At 34.4% G+C, this 19,596-nt stretch overlaps 1 protein-coding gene across 5 annotated transcripts in view; it reads right to left on the bottom strand.

Moving 5' to 3' along the window:
- Mllt10 (MLLT10 histone lysine methyltransferase DOT1L cofactor) overlaps nucleotides 1–19,596 on the bottom strand; it is a 190,230-nt gene that overhangs the window by 56,511 nt on the left and 114,123 nt on the right. For 4 of the 5 annotated variants that reach the window (XM_077802629.1, XM_077802631.1, XM_077802632.1 and 1 more), the window contains 2 exons: nucleotides 9,958–10,213; nucleotides 5,722–6,288 (listed from right to left, as the gene is read on the bottom strand). In XM_077802629.1, the coding sequence (XP_077658755.1) occupies nucleotides 5,722–6,288; nucleotides 9,958–10,213 (823 nt within the window). The remainder of the gene's footprint in view (nucleotides 1–5,721; nucleotides 6,289–9,957; nucleotides 10,214–19,596) is intronic. The other variant, XM_077802633.1, reaches the window with a different exon arrangement.

Genomic DNA, 19,596 nt, shown 5'->3' with positions numbered 1-19,596 from the left:
TGAAAAATAATCAAAGGACATTCATAATAGCAGAAGTATTTTAGTGATGGGGGAAAAAACTGAAATATGGCTAATCTGGCCTTTAATCCAGCACTTCTATAATTGTTGTTGTTTTTTTGGTATCAGAAATTGAACCCAGGAGCACTTAATCTCGGAGCCACATTCCCAGCCCTTTTTATTTTTTTAGATAGTTGGCCAGGCTGGCCTCAAATTTGAAATCCTTCTGCTTCGGCCTCCTGAGTTTACAAGCATGTGCCACCATGCCTGGCCTGGTAAATTGAGCACTTTTACAGAAAGGCAACCATGGTATGGCACTAACAAATACTCCAATCGTCCAAAACCAAAATAAAATCAGGGAATTTTCCAAACGAACAAATTCCAAGTTATTTCCTAGACTCAGGAGTATGTAATGTGATATATAATTTTCATTTATGACCCTAGATAATCAAGGTTTGTAAAATTGTGAACTGGAGTCAGTAAGATACATTTAATATTATGTTCACAAACTGCCCTAATCCCTAGTCTACATTAAGAGAGTTTATTGGACTAAGATTTGTATCTTTATAATTCCCTTATTTGCTTGCAGAATCAATACCACTAATAGAACTACTTTACCAGGGAAATACCTTTCAGTTTTATTTTACCAACCTAAATAGAAATGATATAGAAGTATGTTTAATAAGGAAACTGACAGTTCTAAGGGCTTATACTCAAACTCTCTAACCTTTAATTTTAGTAGAAGTTGTAACAACTTGTTCTATAAAATTGATCTCAATCAAGAGAGCATATTTCCAAAATCTCCTTTTGTAGCATTTATCACCACTAAAGAGTTTCACCCCTGAAATACATTTCCAAATAGCTGATCTTAGGAACAATATGGCCCGAGTGCTATCTATATTTAACAACTTAAGTCTTAGATTTGGTGAATTACACTTTTTGAAAAGAAACAGTACACTACAAGAAAATAAGTTAATACTAAATATGTTGACCTCTTGTCATTTGATGAATGAGATGTTTCTCAGAGAAAATAACATCCTGATTTTTGTTTTGGAAAAAATGTTGCAGAACTTTCACTTTAGTAAATCATAAATTCTTATAATATAATGAAGATAAACCCCAGAAAAAGGAATAAGACAAGTTCAGCATGTTAACTCTTCCAAATGCTACAGTACTCAAAAGACTGGGTACCTAGTTGTTCGGATCCCAATAAAATATCTGTAGGAAGAAATTCAATCAAAATCTTAATATAATCTAAAAGTCAAAACGTGAACAACCTATAGCAGTCACTCAAAACAAAATACGAATAATAATTCTTACAAGTCATTATAAAACATTAGGCCATTTATCAGGGTGTACTTCAATTCTAATGAAAATGTTACAATCCAAACCGTTTGATCAGATAAAATTCCTGTAAACTCCTTATTTGGTCAAGGAATTTCTATTCTAATTTTATCTAGAAATTCTAGGATAAATATCTACACTCTACTACAATTAGAACCCGTTATGATGGAATTCTGATTATTGTTAAAAGTCACGCTTTTAACAATTCCAAGAGATAATCACATCATTAGAATCTGATTCTACTTCTGTTTTATGTCCCAGTATGATAAAATAGGAGAAATAGTAATACTAATAGCAGCTGTCCTATCTGGAATGAACTATAGTACCTAAAGGTAAGCATTCTTTAGAAACATTTAAGTGCTCAAACATAACGCTATTACCATTACTATAAGCTAAATGGGGCAAAAGTTTTTCTTTTCAACTAAAAGAAATTTTTTAAATGAACGCTATTACCATTACTATAAGCTAAATGGGGCAAAAGTTTTTCTTTTCAACTAAAAGAAATTTTTTAAATGATAAGTTACCAAAATTAAGACCAGAATGCTTACTGTAGGAGAAAGACCACCATTAGGTGATTATTTATTCAGCCTGTGGAATTCAATTCTCCAGGAAACCATCCTACCGTATTTAACCAATATTACCAACTATGCTAAAAACTCAAGCTTCTTATTCCTATTAGGCTTATACCCTAAACATACATTTACTTTCTCTTCTGGTAATATTGTTGAACTTCATTTTGTGCTATTCTGAAGGAAAATTCAATATCTTTGTGGGTTTTTTTCAAACTTAATAATACTTCTTATCCTCATAGACTATGATGCTACACCAAAAGCCTTAAAAATAAAATAGTTTAACTTGCAGCCTAACGATAAACACTTAGAAGATCAAGTATAAAAATCACATGAGATACCATTACCCACATGATATGCACTCAGTGCTTAGTACTAGTAGTCATTCCTTTTTTTTGAAGACATGTTTAGTGTTTATTATCTTCAAAGCACTATGTTGGCAGTAGGGACAGAGCAATGAACATGACAAACATAACAGAACTAGTATTAGAGTGGATGTTATGGTATAACATCATGCCAACATGTGCTTACAAGGGTCCTCTCTACCATTACTAAATTATCAACTTACTTGACATTAAAGCAAATCATTCTTATAGAAGAAGTATCATAAAAACAATTTGGGGGGTGGCAGGGTTCTGGGGATTGAACCCAGAGGCGCATAACCACTGAGCCACATTCCCAACCCTTTTAATTTCTTATTTTCAGACAAAGTGTCACTAAGTTGCTGAGGCTGGCTTTGAGCTTATGATGCTCCTGGTCTCAGACTCCTTAGTTGCTGGGATTACAGGCATGTGCCACTGTGTCTGGCATGAAAACAATTTTTGATAATGCAGTGCACAGTAGACATTTCCTCCTTTATACTTATTTATATGGGAGAAAGATCCCTATTCTTACAATTACTAAATGCCTTCTCAATTTAATATTAGTCTAATGGAAAAGTTAACTTTTCATATGAGAAGAAAATATTGTTGCTGAAAGTTAAATTACTGGTTCAAATTTACTCATGGATTCTCTCTGCTTAAAGTATGACTGACATTATACTACTGTGGCTTTAGGCCCTCAACAGCAAACATCTGTCAAATTTCACAATTCAGTGAATACACATACCTCTACCACTTAGAGCTATAATATCTGTCTCAAGTTTCTTTTTCTATATAATGAGTAATAAAAATTCTATATAATGAGTAATAAGACTAAATGTTTCTTAAATGCTTAACAGTGTGTGGCACATACTGTCTATTAGTAGTCAGTAATTCTTAACTTATACTCAAGAAGCCATTAATTCCTAAATATACATGACAGTTTGCTAAGTTTCTTCTAGATAAGAATACTTTTTACAATGAGTTTTATCTGATACTCTAATAATGTGTATAGAACTAAAGAATAGGGCTGGGGTTGTGGCTCGGTGGTAGAGAGAGCACTTGCCTAGCATGTGTGAGGCACTGGGTTTGATTCTCAGCACCGCATATAAATAAATTAGTCCATTGACAACTAAAAAATATTAAAAAAAATAACTAAAGAATATATTATGTCAAATAGCTTTAAGTGAGAGATAGTATTCCATAATTATTGCTTAACAAAACTACAATCTTCAGAGTGATTTTTAACATAACTTCCAACTTCCTTGGCAAGCTCAATTTGTTATTTACTTTTGTGAAATAAGGTATCTCTGGGAAAGCACCCATAAATTACCATGAGCAAAAAATAAGATAAAGGAATTACAAATCCATTTTTTAATGCCACAGATGTACCACAAACAATGATTCTCTAAAAGTAACCATCCCTTAAGAAACAGCTTGCCATGCCCAAAATCTCCCCTAAATCTGTAACAACTAAGAAGATCTTTTTAGGGATATAAGTTAATATTTAATTACACTAATCTGAATATATGTGCTAAAATTCAGGAATTTTCAGGGTTGGAGGATATATAGCTCAGTGGTATAGCATTCGCCTAGTATGTGCCCCTAGGTTCCAGTCCCAGTAATGCAAGAATCAAAAACAAACAAACAAAAACAAAAAAAATCAGCAATTTTCAGACTGAAAATTCAGACTATGCTTCAAAATTATTGAAGATCGCTCTCCACTAAAGCAAATTTAGGCTTAATTTTCTCAATAAAGTACTCAATCTGATTACTATGCCTTTTGCTAAAAAGAATATGAACCCAATTTTTTATAAGTAGATTTATTTAAATTTAGTTCTGGTCTCACAGTGGGGGAAGAGGGCATGCACACACAGGGTGGGGTGTGTTCTGGCCTACAGGTACCAAAGCTGTTTATTAGAAATAAAAAGAAATCCCTGGCTGTGTAATCCTGGGCAACTTATCTACCTCTCAAAGTCTCAGTTTTATCAGCTACAAAATACACACAATAACAACCCTTTATACAAAAAGTTGTTAAATAATAGTAAGTATAAACTTTTAACAAAATCAAATACATCACAGACGATAGTTGCATTTACTATTCATCATATCTCCTCTTTACCTATAATGCTCCTTTCTTTTTTGAAATAGCCGTTCTTATGTTTGCTAATAAGGTTTGCATTTCCACCACTAAAAAAAATTCAAAATTGTGCATTTATAAAATATATAATGTGAAATATAATGACCATCCATCGAATTGTACTGGTTTCTCTATACCTATCTCTACTCCCCATCAACAAATATAACAAACATAACCAACAATAGTTAATCTTAGCTAAAGTCCTATTATTTCAATAAGAAATATAAAACCAGAAAAGACAAAGTTCATAATCAATATTTCTTGAAAACCATTTACCTCATATTCAAGATCCAATTTAAAAAGATAACACTAACACGTCAGTTAATATTAAAACTGTTAAGCATCTGTTTTTTTTTTTTAAAGAGAGAGTGAGAGAGGAGAGAGAGAGAGAGAATTTTTAATATTTATTTTTTAGTTCTCGGCAGACACAACATCTTTGTTGGTATGTGGTGCTGAGGATCGAACCCGGGCTGCACGCATGCCAGGCGAGCACGCTACCGCTTGAGCCACATCCCCAGCACAAAGCAACTGTCTTAAAAACATGTATTTTCAATAATCTTTTAAAAACTGAAAATATTCATATACAAACTAAAAGTAACAGAAGCATACCAACGATATGAACAACATAAACTCATGTGTACTATAATAAAAATAATGGTAAAATCACTAAACATACTTGAAAACAAAAAATCAAATTATTTTAATAAATTATTTTAATAATCCTGAAAATGTGATTGCTAAAAATATTCTAGATAAAATAATTCACAATATTTGTGTGGAAAAATTATTGAGACAGTAAAGGCAAAAAGTGAAGTTTAGAGAAAGTGAGTTCAAAATACTAGACCCTCCTAAGAGTTAGTGGGTAAGCCTCCTGCCCCTCTCTTAGGCAGTATACTTTTGTTTCAATAAATCCCCTTTTATTGTCTCAAAAAAAGAAAAAGGGAAAAAAAATGCCAAAAATTTCACATTCTAAATATGAATTCTGGGTTGGTCTTTAAAATACTAGAAAAGTAAACCAAAAACACACATAAGAAATGGATTCTAGGTGTTTCTAAGTAATAAATGACCGGATAAACTGTTCAGCCTACTTTTAGATAAGTAACATCAGATTAGTACCAAACATTTAAATACCAAATTATGTTTCTAAGATTGTAAGATATTTTTACTTTCTTAAGAAATAAAAAATTAAGAACTGTCATGCTAATTAGATAACACTTAGTAATTCAAAATATTATCATAATAACTGTTTAAAACTTTTTGGGGTACAGAAGTGGGCTGAGGTGAGAGAGAATAATGATGGGCAAATCCCTACCTGAACCAACTGGAGATGAGCCAACACTAAGACTCTGTAAACTTCCATTCCTGAGCAATGTAGGAGATTTCTGGAGACTAGAGCTTGTTACGCTTCCTGCAGCTGAGGCTACAGATGATGTTGGTGAAGCAGAAGAAACTGAGAGATGAGAAACATTCTCTTGATTTTTGTTTCCTTTGGGTCTACCAGGCCCATGCTTACTTTGTTTATTTCCTTTTCTTTTCTTTTCCTTTATAGTTTCTTCTTCTATGCCAGAAGTTTGAGCCCGCTTATATCCTGCTGTAGGAAGGCTGGAACTACCCAAATCTCCAGGTGAATTTTCAAAGCTTTTAGGCTGTGCAATAGCTGAGGTCGCAGGGTGACCAATTAAGGAACTAAAACTATTTACCCCCCCTTCCTGGCTTCCAGACTCTCCTTTATGTACATCTTTGGTTGATGATGACTGTTGGGAGTGAGTATAACTGTCATTACGCAGATCTGAGTCTGTAAAGCTCAAGAAATCTTGGGGAGACTGCACTGAACTTCCAGAAGATGATTTTACACTGCCTGGAGTTCCTGAAAAACTGCCTGTAGTAAAAAATAAAAAAAGGGGGGGAGAAAAAATTGGATGCAAAAGTTCCCATGAATAGTAGACGTGAAACAATCATCAAAAAGAAGAGAGGACTTTTTAAAAACTTAACTATAAAATTAAGGACATCAGTATTATAACAAAGCAAGATTTGAAAAGGGTTACCTAAAATTATCTTCATTAAAAACACTTGTCATTTTATAGTGTTAAATATTCACTTTTAAATTGCAAGTTATCATTTATATAATTACTAATATATAAGTTTTATTTAACCTACCTTTTACCACAGCACTCCTCAGTCATCCCTCCACACCACCACCACCACCACCACCATCCCACCCTACCCACAACACCTTGGATAGGCTTGATGAAGGACTAAAGAAGAAGCAAAGTCACCTTCTGACAGTCAAGCAAGACCCAACAAGGCCACAATCTGACCTTGCAATGTCTGGCAAATCTAATTTTTCAAATACTTTAAGATATGATTATAAATGTTCCCCAAAATACAATAACCACCCAAAATATTTCTTGGGTTATAATTTCTAAGTTTTTACTTTAAGACAGAACAGTGATTGCTATTATTCAGCTGAATCTACCCAAAGAAAACATGGATATGATAAAATAATGGTAACAAGTAGTCTAATTTACATCTTAAATTCTCTCGGTCCACTTTCTGTGAAACTACATAAAGAAAAGTCCACCACTAACATTCTCCTATTCCTTTTAGGGAAGGAAAAATAATGGGAAAGACAGTTTTTATGAACTTCTTTCACAATTCTTATTTTTTCCTTACTATCCAAAGAACAGCTCACCATGGCATTTTGTGATATAAGAACCTCAAGGTTCTTATTACCTGGTGGAAAATTAATATAGTCTGTAAGGAAATAAAGGTTTGGTTCACCAAATCATCTTATGAAACCACTTCTATGCTTGCCAAATGAAGTAGGCAAATGTTTAGACTCAGTTGTGACTACACATATTATTTATTTCATAAAACCAGACTAAATTGTATTTCAACTAGAGTGTTTCAAAAGAAAAACTCTTAAGTATTTTATTCAAGTAGAAAGGAAAGGAAATTTTAAACTAAGTATTAAATTTTATTGTAGACTATATTCATAATTAATCTCAACAAATCAACCTAAATGTTTACAAAGATTTTTTCCTTTACACACAAAAATTTCTTTTCAAATTAAGTCTCAAGGTTTTCATTTTTTAAAGTTTAACATCCTCTGAAATGGCTGTTTAAAAAGTATTAATAGGGAGCTGGGGTTGTGGCTAAGCAGTAGAGTGCTCACCTAGGCCCTGGGTTTGATCCTCAGCACCACATAAAAATAAATAAACAAAATAAAGGTATTGTGTACAACTAAGAAATAAATATTTTTTTTAAAAAGTATTAGTAGTTCTAAAACTTCACTATTTTAAGAATACATCTGTTGTATTAATTTAGAAAATATTTGTACTTATATGAGCATTTTCAGGCATTTGTACAGAAAAACATAGTAAGAGGCCATTCACATTACATCAGTCATTTAAGAATTATTCCAATTTCCCATGTAAGTAGCAAGTTATAAAGAAATTGTTTTTGTTTTAGTGGTGCTAGGGATCAACCTAGGGCCTTGTATAAAGAAGTTCTTATACATTCTGATCTGTTACCATCTTTCTTCTAAAACTTTGTGGTTGTTTTTATAGATGGTATTAAAAGATCACTGCATACTTTAATAGTATATGTAATACTTTAAATGTATATTTTCTGAAATTCATATACTACCTGCTATGAAGAAATCAACTAATTATATTAAATACCTTACCTCTAAATTTCAGTGTTTAAAACTTTTACAGATTATCTTAGATATAACATATAATTGTTAACCATGTTTTAATACTGAAAAGATTCTTCAAATATTATGAAGTTCCCCAAGAATGGGTGATTTCTCTTCCAAACAGATTAATACTTCATGGATTATTAAAATTTTTAAATGTAAGTGGGTTTATTGGCACAAGCCTGTAATTGAGCTACTTGGAAGGCCTAAGCAGAGGATCACAAGTTTATGGCCAACCTCTATAACTTACAAGACCCTGTCTCAAAATTTAAAAATAAAAACAGGGTTGGGGGTATAGGGCGCCTGCCTAATATGCACCAGGCCTTGAGTTCCATTTTCACTACTGAAAAACTTAAAAATGTGATTTAACAGTTGGAAATAAAGTATCAACTGCAGAAATATAACTGAATTCGGACAGTATCACCCTCAAAATGTGAATGAAGTTATTACATATAAGCTTATTTAAGGTTTCACTATTTTTATTTTCTTCAAGGTGGCACACTAGTAACAACAAATGTTAAATTTTACTCAAATAAAATAATAAATCTGGCATTTGATTTTATACTTAAATAGACACACACACAAAAAAAAATCCGGGACCTGAAAAAATTACTACTTGTATAAATATGTGAATATACTTTATAAGGAGAGGTCAGCAAACTAAGTAATCTACATATTCAAATAATGTTCTGCTAGATTTTCTTTATAAGTTTATTATTAGCAGAAGTTTCATAGGGTAATTTTCTTTTCTCATTTACTTCTAGGGGAAAAAGTCCTTTGGGGACACGTATGGTATATTTTCCTCCAACATTATTAATGTTTCTAACTGTCCAAATTTTACATTCATATTAAAAATGATAAAAACCAATCAGGGTTATGCTTTCTAAATTTTAGCTGTAGTCAGGCCTAGTGATACATGCCTGTAATCTGAGTGACTCAGGAGGCTGAGGCAAGAGGATCCAAATTCAAGGCCAGCATAGTCAACTTTGCAAAACTGTCAGAATAAAAATTTTACAAAGGGACTGGGTGATTATGTACTATAATTAATCTAATGATATGGAACTTTCAAAAAGTTTCAAAAAGGGACTGGGGATGTAGCTCAGTAGTAAGAGCAGCCCTGGGTTTAATCTCCGGTAACGCAAAAATCATCCTGGGTTCAATCTCCGGTACCACCAAAATTAATTAATTTGGCTGAGTTACTTTTCTCTCTCTAAAACAGCATATCCATTTAATTCTGACATTTGGTTAAAAAACAAACAGTATTTGTAACATACTTTTAGTTTATATAAAATTCAAATTTAACTGGATATCCTATAACAGCCTAACTACAGAAGATATAAAGCTGAGTAAAATTTTACTTCAAACTTCAAGCCTCACAATAAATGCACTATTGATCAACAGTTACAATGTACTGGATTCCCTAAAAATTGTTCAATCCTCTAACAATTGTTCTAATGTTTAACTGTTCTAATATTTAATTATGGTTCTAGTGTTTAATTAGGAAAGGTAAGTAAAAACAATTTACAGAAAAGATTGTTATAAAGGGTAGAAAGAAAAACTCCCATTTTTATTGTTTCTTTCCCCAGTCTTAACCTTTATTCTACAACTAAACATAAAAACTACATTTTAACTTTTTAAGCATAAATTATAACATAAAGATACCAAAAGTTCCAGAAATATTTTAACAGAAAATACTAGACTTCAAAGTAACCTTACTGTATCATCTAATTATATAATAGTCCAGAACAATTCATTAATTATAAATAAAAAATAAACTCTTTTACAAAATAAAAGTACTATTCACCATAATCAGAACAAGTGTTTTAATTAAAATATCATGATTAATACCTTGTGGAAATGGGCTAGCTGCTGACACAGTTGTTCCTGGATTTCTTCCACCACCAGGTTTTCTTCCCCTTTGACCTGAGCTATGAGCTGAAGATTTCTTCCCTTTGCCCTCTGACCCTCTAGCCTCTGAAACATCTTTTCCACTAGACGTGTGTGCAGAGACTTCCTGGAAATTTGCATTTGTAAATCGTGCCGTAGTATCTTCCAAGCGCTTCAATGATCCAGATATAGAGTTGTTGCTAGTGCTTGTGTAAGTCTAACATTTTCATTAAAGGAAGTAAAAGGAAAAAAAGAACTGATTACATTTAGATACAGAAAACAATACATGGCACATTAATAATAATTACTCAACTTGTAAGATAAACTTATGAAACTTTCAGTAGTACAAATAAGTCCCTCTGTTTAAGAAAATTATGTAAAAACAATTCAGTATAGTATACCTTTTTCCCCCCCAGTGGCAGACCTGAGGCTGAAAGCCAGGGCTTCACACATACTAAACAAGCACACTTCCATCGAGCTATATCCCTAGAACTATTATTAAAAACAAAAACAAAAAAACTATACATAATGCTTTGCTATCTGAGAGCCAGATTGCAGCAATTAATAAAGGTACATATTAATCATATTTATTAAGTGACATCAAAGGTATCACTTCTCAAGCAACAACATTTTTCACAACACATTATCTCCTAGCCACAAAATCATAATAAGCTTTAGTGTACAAAGTATGAAGGCAATATTTAGAACTAAGGTACTACAAATCTATTAGGGGACTATATCCATTATATGGCTCTTGCACAGTATAAAGTAAGACTTTTCAAAGCATTCAGATGAAGGCTCCTTTTAAAAAAAGAAAAATGTCTTTGAAACAGAAATCACTTCTTCCCAAGTATTAGTTGGAGAAAAAAATTATAATTACAGAGTTAATATTTTTATTAAAAAGTGATTTTCAAATACCCCACACTTTGATCAAGATATATGATTAGGGAAAAAACAAGATAAGGATTCCACTGAACCACTAGTTTTCAATGATCATTTTAAATACAAGGTATGTACAAAAAATGGAAATTAAAAGACTAAGTCATAGTTACATTCACACAAGCATCTAAAGCACCCGGTGCATTTAAGTTCACTAAGTGCCTTGAACAGAACTGATCATTCGTGTGTATACACATATGTGTATATTTATATACACACATATATATGTATATATATTTCATTTTTATTTATTCACTTATATATTTTAGGGTACTGAGGATTGTAACCAAGGGTGCTTTAATAATGAGCTACATTCTTAGTCTTTTCTTATTTTCAGATGGGGTCTCACTAAATTGCTGAAGCTATCCTGGAACTTATAATTCTCCTGCCTCAGCCTCCTGAGTCTCTGGGATTACAAGAGTGGGCCACTGTACCTGGTTAATATTTTTCACTTTAAATCTCTAAAAATGGGGGGGGTTCCCTAAAAATACACAAATGTGAATTTCCCATAGAAGAAATTTTAAAAATGAGAAAGTGATGAAGTTTCAGAACGGTTTATATTTTTAACAAAATCAATGTTCAAAAAGAAGAAATATCCTCAGCACCACAGGAACAACAAAAAAAAAAAGGAATATGAGAAATCATCCAACGCTGTGAAAAGTAAACCTTCTTTACTGCTATTTTCCTGCTACTTGTGCCCAGCTGCAACTCCCAAACCCATCATCTCTCTTCCAATAACAGATATCATCAAATACAAAAAACATGAGCTCATAAAAACAAAACAGTCACTATTCTAACAAACTATAATCCACAAAGAACAAAGGTTTCAAAGTAAGTATGGCCATTTAACAAACCAATCACATTAAGCTGATGAAACTTCATAGCTTACTTTAGAGACATGAACCTTTTCCATGCTAGGCAGGTCAATTTGGAAAACTACCCCACCTCGTTTTTCAAATACTTTTTTTTCAAATTACTTGAGTTGATCATAAGGTTCTCCATTCCTCTCACATCTGATCCTTGTATAACCTAGTGAAGTTTAAAAGTCATCTAAGAAAAAACAGTGGTTTTCTTCACTCATGTACGATGTTCAAGTATAAAATAAAGGCTAAAGAGAAAATGTGGTGGAGTACTATGAATGGAAATATACTATTCACTTCCACAAAACAACCTGATTAGGGGTGGGAAATTTACCCATTTATTGAACAGAATATCATTACTTCCACCCTAAAGTATGACTATGTTCATAAATTCAATAAAAATATTACATTTGGAAGAAAAGGTACTATAAAGAAAGCAATGAAAGAAACAATCAAAATTCAGTAACAAATATCACATTAAAGCCATAACTGAACACTTTTTTTTTTTTTTTTTAATTAACAGTACTGAACCCAGGGGCACTCCACCACTGAACTTTGGCCTAGTCTTTTTTTTTTTTTTTTTAATTTTGAGACAAAGTCTGGCTAAGTTGTCCAGGATGGCCTTGAATTTGCCATCTTCTTGCCTCAGTCTCCAAGTAGCTGGGATTAAAGGTGTGTACCCCTGAACCCAACTGAACATTTTACTTTAAAACAAGAACCCATACCTTTTAAGTTTCCAAAAATATCAGACTTCCTAATATGGGGGGAGAGGAAGTTAGCCAAGGATGTTAAGGGGAAAAAAATTCACATAATGATTTGCCCCTCCAAAGATACACAGGTTTCAGAGGAATCTTCACCTTAACTCCATATTGAAAGTTAATTTACAAGTACTTTTTCAATAATGTGCTAAGATAATTATAATACTAGGGAATTCCACTACAAACAATCAACTCAAAATCAAGAAGATTTAAAAAATTAAAAAAAAAAAAGCAAAGGGAAATGAAAAGGGCTGAATGAGACAATGAGCAAGACTGAGACTAAATTCACAAAGCCATTGGTTTCTCAGATTCTCATCCTAAATGCTTCTCACAGAGTAACTCACATAAAAATATAATTTGGACCACAAAATGCAAACTACTTCATTTGGTACTTGCTTATAGTTTAGACTGGCCTGTCCCTGCCAAAGAAGCATGTGTCTAAAGGTTTAACTAACTGCCACCTTGTGGTGCGACCAGGAGGTGGTACAACCTTCGGGAAGTGGTAGAACCTTTAGGAAATGGGGCCTAATGAAAGGAATTAGGTCAATGGGGGCATGCTCTTCAAGGAAATGTTGGGAAGTAGTTCCTTCCACCCCCCCCCCTCTTCTTTTCTGCCACCATGAGGAAAGCAGACCTTTTCGATCATTAGCTTTGCCATGATGTAATGTGCCACAATGGGGACAAGGAACAGGCTGAACCTCTGAAACTGTGAGCCAAAATAAACCTTTCCTGCTTACAAGTTAATGGTTTAAGTTAGTTTATCATAGTGATAGAAAAATAACACAGTACTCAGCTAAAGAAAATAGTCTTGCCGGGTGCAGGGACGCAGGGATGCAGTGGCGCACGCCTGTAATCCCAGCGGCTCAGGAGACTGAGGCCGGAGAATTGAGAGCTCAAAGCCAGCCTCAGCAACTTAGCAAGGTTCTAAGCAACTCAGTGAGACCATGTCTCTAAATAATATTCAAAAAAAGGACTGAGAATGTGGCTCAGTGATTAAATGCCCCTGGGTTCAATCCCCACTACCCCACCCCACCCCCACAAAAAAAAAGGAAGAAAATAGTCTTTTCGTTCTTTCTCCTTAAAGATAAAACTGGGGGCTGGGGATGTGGCTCAAGCAGTAGTGCGCTTGCCTGGCATGCATGTGGCCTGGATTCGATCCTCAGCACCACATACCAACAAAGATGTTGTGTCCGCCAAAAACTGAAAAATAAATATTAAAAAAAAATCTCTCTCTCTCTCTCTTAAAAAAAGAAGGATAAAACTGGATTATTTGGTTGTATTGAGTCTCCAACTTAGTGTGTAAATATATAGGTCTATATTGTGATTTGCAATGAGTAATTTAGAATGCATATAATATTTTAGTGGCTAAGTACAATTATTAGTTCTCTAAGAAGATACAACCCCAATATACCTACTCAATAGCACTAATGAGAAACAAAAATATATTTCCAACTTCAAACAAAAATTTTACATTACATTTAGAATCAAGTAATAATTCTGTAAGAGGTAATCAACACTTGATGTGATTTTTTTTTTAAAAAAAGGTATGGGTGTCTCAGATTATTCTATAAGGCTCTGTTATCTACTGTTGAAAAAGGAGGCAGAAGGAAGAGGAATGACAAGGACGTGCCTTTAAACATTAGTAAACAGAATATAGAATATGGTGCTTAAAAATTTTAAATTATGTACTATTCAAGCATATCCATAAGTTTTAACTAGGCCAAGCCTGAAAACACAGCACACAAATTATCTAACACTGAAAGAATGAAGACATTTTAAATAAACAACAACAATAACAACAACACACCCACACACAAAAAAAAAACAGTGATTTGTGGAACAACTTTAAGCATCCTAATCTACATTATGTTGGAATACCCAAAGAAAAATGGGAAGGGAGAAATAATACCAGAAAAAATTACATAACTGATGAAAACATTAAGCCCACAGATTTATGAAGCTTAACTAACCCCAATCACATGAAACTACCCAAACCCGATCATTATCAAACTGCTTATTTACTGTTAGGTAGCTAGTCAGCCATGAATTCAGGAACAGGAAAAGGACAATAAAGAGTGACTGAAAATGACAGAGAGCCTAATGGAACAGGCAAGGGCCTGGAGGATGGGGACCTGGTATGTCAAAACCATCCTTGCCGTAATTATGTCCCTTAAGAAAACTGTTTCAAGATCCTATCATACCCAATCAGGTAGCCAGGATCCTCCCTTACAACTGAAATTATGTCACAATCATCTCTCACAAAAACTTTGCTTAGGGCTAGTCAAAAGGTAATAAGCAGGTTAAGGGAATATGAGAAATTAAGGCAAAAACAATAGGCCCTGGAAATCCTTAAAAATCCCTGACTTGGTGAAGGCCACTGCCACTCTTCTTGTCCAGAGAACCCACTTTGACCCTTTCCTTTCTTCATGTTCCCTTTCCTCCTATTAATTTTGCTATTCTTTTACTGAATCTCTTGTCTTGCCTAGAATCCTCTCAAGTAAAAACACAAGAATCCAAGGTGGGGACATCCTCAGTTGCCTTGCTTGGGCTCTGCCAGAGGGTCTTCTCTACATTTATCATTTTTGGAATGTCATAAGCACTACAAAACAACGATAAAGATGAAACCAGCTGGGTGTGGTGATACACACCTGTAATCCCAGCTACTAGGAGGATCACCAAGTTTGAGGTCAGCCTTGTAACTTAGTGAGACTTTAATCTCAACATAAAGAAAAAATAAAAGGGCTGAGATTGTAGCTCAGTAGAAAAAAGCACCTAATTTTAATCTGCAGTACCTCCAAAAACAAACCAACCAAAACGATCTCCATGAAAACAAAGCACCTAGAAAAAAAGAGAGTAGTAAAAGAAACAAACTGTCAACCCAGCATTCCAAAGCCAAAACACCTTTTAAAAACAAACTCACAGCCAGGCAAGGATGGCACAAATCCTAGCAGCTTGGGAGAAAGACAGGAAGATAGGAAGTTCAAAGCCAGCCTCAGCGAGGCACTAAGCAACTCAGTGAGACCCTGTCTCTAAATAAAATACAAAATAGGGCTGGGGATGTGGTTCAATGGTCAAGTGCCCCTGAGTTCACTCCCTGGTACCAAAAAACCTCGAACACAAAGTTTTGTTTGTTTGTTTTTTAATTTGGGGGCTTTTGGTACCAGGGTTTGAACCCAGAGTCACTTGACCACTGAGCTACATCTCCAGCTCTTTTTATTTTTCTTTTAAGACACAGCCTGGCTAAGTTGCTGAGGCTTGCCTCCAACTTGTGATACTCCTGTCTCAGTCTCCTGAGTCACTAGGATCACAGGTATGCACCACCATGCCCAGCTCAAAAAAAGCTTTTTTAGATGTAAAAGCTGAGATCAATAGGAGACTGAACGGAGCTAAGGAAAAAAATTTTGAGTTTGAGGATATGACAATAGAACCCTCCAAAACTGAAAAGTAAAGAGAAAAAAAGACTGAGAAGCCAAAAAGAAAAGAGGAAGAGGAAGAGAATAGGCCAGGCAAGGTGGTACATGTCTGTATCCTGGTGATGCAGGAGGCTAAAGCAGGAGTATTACAGGTTAAAGGCCCGTCTCAGCAACTTAGTGAGGCCCTGTCTTAAAGTGAAAATTAGAGAAGAGCTGGGGGTATAGTACAGAGGTAAAGTGTCCCTGGGTTCAATCACAATATTAAAAAAAGAAAGAAAGAAATCTCTCCCAAACTAATGGCAAAAACTGAACCACGAATCAAAGAAGCTCAGAGGGCACCAAGTAGATAAATAAAACAAAGCAACTCTACACTTGGTATAAATTCAAACTGAAGAAAATAAACACATAAGGGGAAAAAAAAGTGTTTAAAGAAGTGTATGGGGGCTGGGGATGTGGCTCAAGTGGTAGCGCGCTCGCCTGGCATGCGTGCGGCCAGGGTTCGATCCTCAGCACCACATACCAACAAAGATGTTGTGTCCACCGAGAACTAGAAAATGAATATTAAAAAAATATAAATATTAAAAAAAAAAGAAGAAGTGTATGTGAGAGAGGCGGGATGGACATGGATACCTTGCCTATAGAGGAACAAGGATGAGAACTACATGTAACTTCTGCTCAGAAACCATGGAAGCAAGAAGAGAATAGAATGAAATATTTAAAGTAGGTAGAGGAAAAAAAACAAACACTAAAAACCTAGAATTCTATACCCTAGTAAATTATTCTTCAAGAGACATCTAAAGGGCAGGGGATATAGCTGTGTTGGTAGAGTATTGCCTCACATGCACAAAGCCTTGAGTTCAATCCCTGGCACCACAAAGGTGTGTATGTGGCGGGGGGGGGGGGGGGGGGGGGGGTTGGGGGGGGTTAAAAAGTTAAAAAGTTCTTAAAACAAGGAATACAGGCTGAGGTTGTAGCTCAGTGAAGAGTTCTTGCCTAGCATGTGTAAGGCACTGGGTTCAATTCTCAGCACTACATATAAATAAATAAAATAAAGGTCCATTAACAACTAAAAAATATTTTTTTTAAAAGACAAAGGACAATATGTTAGAAACTTGGACCTACATTTTTAAAAAAAAGAGCATCAGAAAATAAACAAGTGAAAATAAATCAAGGGGCTGGGGATGTGGCTCAAGCGGTAGCGCGCTCGCCTGGCGTGCGTGCGGCCCGGGTTCGATCCTCAGCACCACATACCAACAAAGATGTTGTGTCCGCCGAGAACTAAGAAAAAATAAATAAATATTTAAAAATTCTCTCTCTCTCTCTGTCCCTTTCACTCTCTCTTTAAAAAAAAAAAAAGAAAAGAAAATAAATCAAAAATTTTTGCCAGGGTGGGGGGCCCTCTACCAGTAAGCTGCACCCTCAGTTCTATATTATTTTTTAATTGATTGAGCGGGGGGGGGGGGTTCCGAGGATTAAATCCAGGGGCACTTTATCACTGAATAATATCCCTAGCCTTCTGAATTTTTTATTTCAAAACATGAGCTCAATACATTGCCCAGGCTGGCCTTGAATTTGTGATCCTCTTGCCTCATCCTTGTGCGTAGCTGGATTTATAGGCATGTACCACTGTCCCTGGTGACTTTTATTAACGAGTAAGAGTTGTTCAAAATAATAATAGGAACAATGTACATGATTAGTTATATACATGCACATGTAGTTTATGTATGTGTGAAATGAATGGCCGCAATAATACTAGGAACTGAAGGCAGATTATTGGGAACATTTGTTTATAAACTCAGACTAGTACTTACACTACTGTGGACTAGATTGGTTGTACTACAAACTCTAGAACTACTTAAAAAAGTTTTTTAAAAAATTTTAAGCATAACTGATTTCCTAAAAAAAAAAAAAAAAGAGGGAAAAATCATTTAAAATGTTCGATTAAAATCACAAAAGGTAGAAAAAAATATGGTGAACAAAAACAAGGCAACAAATAGAAAAGACTACGGTCACTATTTAAGAATCACCTTAAACATCAATTCTCTAAATACTCCAAAAGAAAACAAAGATGACCCCATAAAAATCCAAGAACTAATTATATAGGATTTGTTGTTACATATTCATACAATTATCTGACAATATAATTTGGTCAATACCATTCCAGAGTATTTCCCTTTTTCCTCTCTTCCTCCTTCCCTCTGGTCCTGGTTGCTCTACCATACTAATTTCCCTTTGATTTTCATAAGATTTCTCTACCACCTCCAACTTTGCTTCCCTTTGTCCTATCTTCCGCATATGCACAGAAAATATATGATCACTGACTTTCTGAGGTTTGGCTTATTCTGCCTAATGTTCTCTAGTTCCATCCATTTTTCTGAAAATGACATAATTTCATTTTTCTTCATAGCTGAATAAAATTTTATTGTGTCTACATGCCACATTCTTTATCTATTCATAGACTGATGGATATAAGGGCTGGTTCCATAATTTGACTATATTATGAACTGTGCTGCTATTTTAAAAATCATGGGTATGCATGTATTGCTACAGCATGATGATTGTGTGTGTGTGTGTGTGTGTGTGTGTGTGTGTGTGTGTGTTGGTGCGCATGTGCACACATGCACATGTACCAGTGCATCCAGGGGTGTTTCGCCACGGAAGTTCATCTCAAGCTCTTTTTTTTTTTTTTTTTTAAGATTTTTGAGACAGAATCTCACTAAATTGCTGAGGTTGGTCTCACACTTGCAATCCTCCTGCCTTGGCCTCTTAAGGTTACTGGTATTATAGGGGCACACCACCGAGTGATATAGCTGGGTCTTAAGGTAATTCCATTCCTAGTCTTCTGAAGAACATTTATACCGATTTCCATAGTGATTGTACTAATTTATAATCCCACCAACAATATAAAAATGTTCCTTTTTTCTCTACATCATTGTCAACATTTATTATTGTTTGTATTCTTGATAACTACTATTGTGACTGGAGTACAATAAAATTTCCAGTCTGCAATTTGATCCACATTTCCCTTAAATAGAGAGAAGTTGAATATTTTTTCATGTATTTGTTAGCCATTTGTATTTCTTCTTTTGAAAAATGTCTGTTTAGTGCATTTGCCCAACTGGGTTATTTGGGTGTTGTTTGCTCGCTTGTTCATTCGTTCGTTCTTTCTTTTTTTCTCTCTCTTTCTTTCTTCTTTTTTGTTTGAGTTCTTTGTATATTCTGAATATTAAGGATAGAAGAGAAGCTAGCAGAGATTTTCTCCTCTTTTGTACATTCTCTCTTTAAGAAACCTACTTTAAATATAGGCATACACACTTTGAAGAAAATAGATGGAGAAAAATATACTATGCTAATGTTAATTCCCCCGACCCAAAAACAGGAGTACTTAATATTAAATATGAATAAACCAGAGTAAAGAAATTTAACAGGGATAAAGAGGGATATTACATAATGATAAAGGTGTCAATAATTCCAGTGTATGTGACTAATAATAAACCATCAAAATATGTGAGGCAAAAACTGATAGAATTGCAAGGAGAAATAAATGAATCGCCACTGTAATTGAAAACTTTAACACTCTTCTACCCAAAATGGACAGATCCAACAAGTACAAAATCAGTTAATGATATA

Source organism: Urocitellus parryii, chromosome 9 (assembly GCF_045843805.1).
Source record: "Urocitellus parryii isolate mUroPar1 chromosome 9, mUroPar1.hap1, whole genome shotgun sequence".
NCBI classification, from domain to species: Eukaryota; Metazoa; Chordata; class Mammalia; order Rodentia; family Sciuridae; genus Urocitellus; species Urocitellus parryii.
Note: the sequence above shows the minus strand (reverse complement) of the source record. Positions and strands in the feature narration are given on the sequence as shown.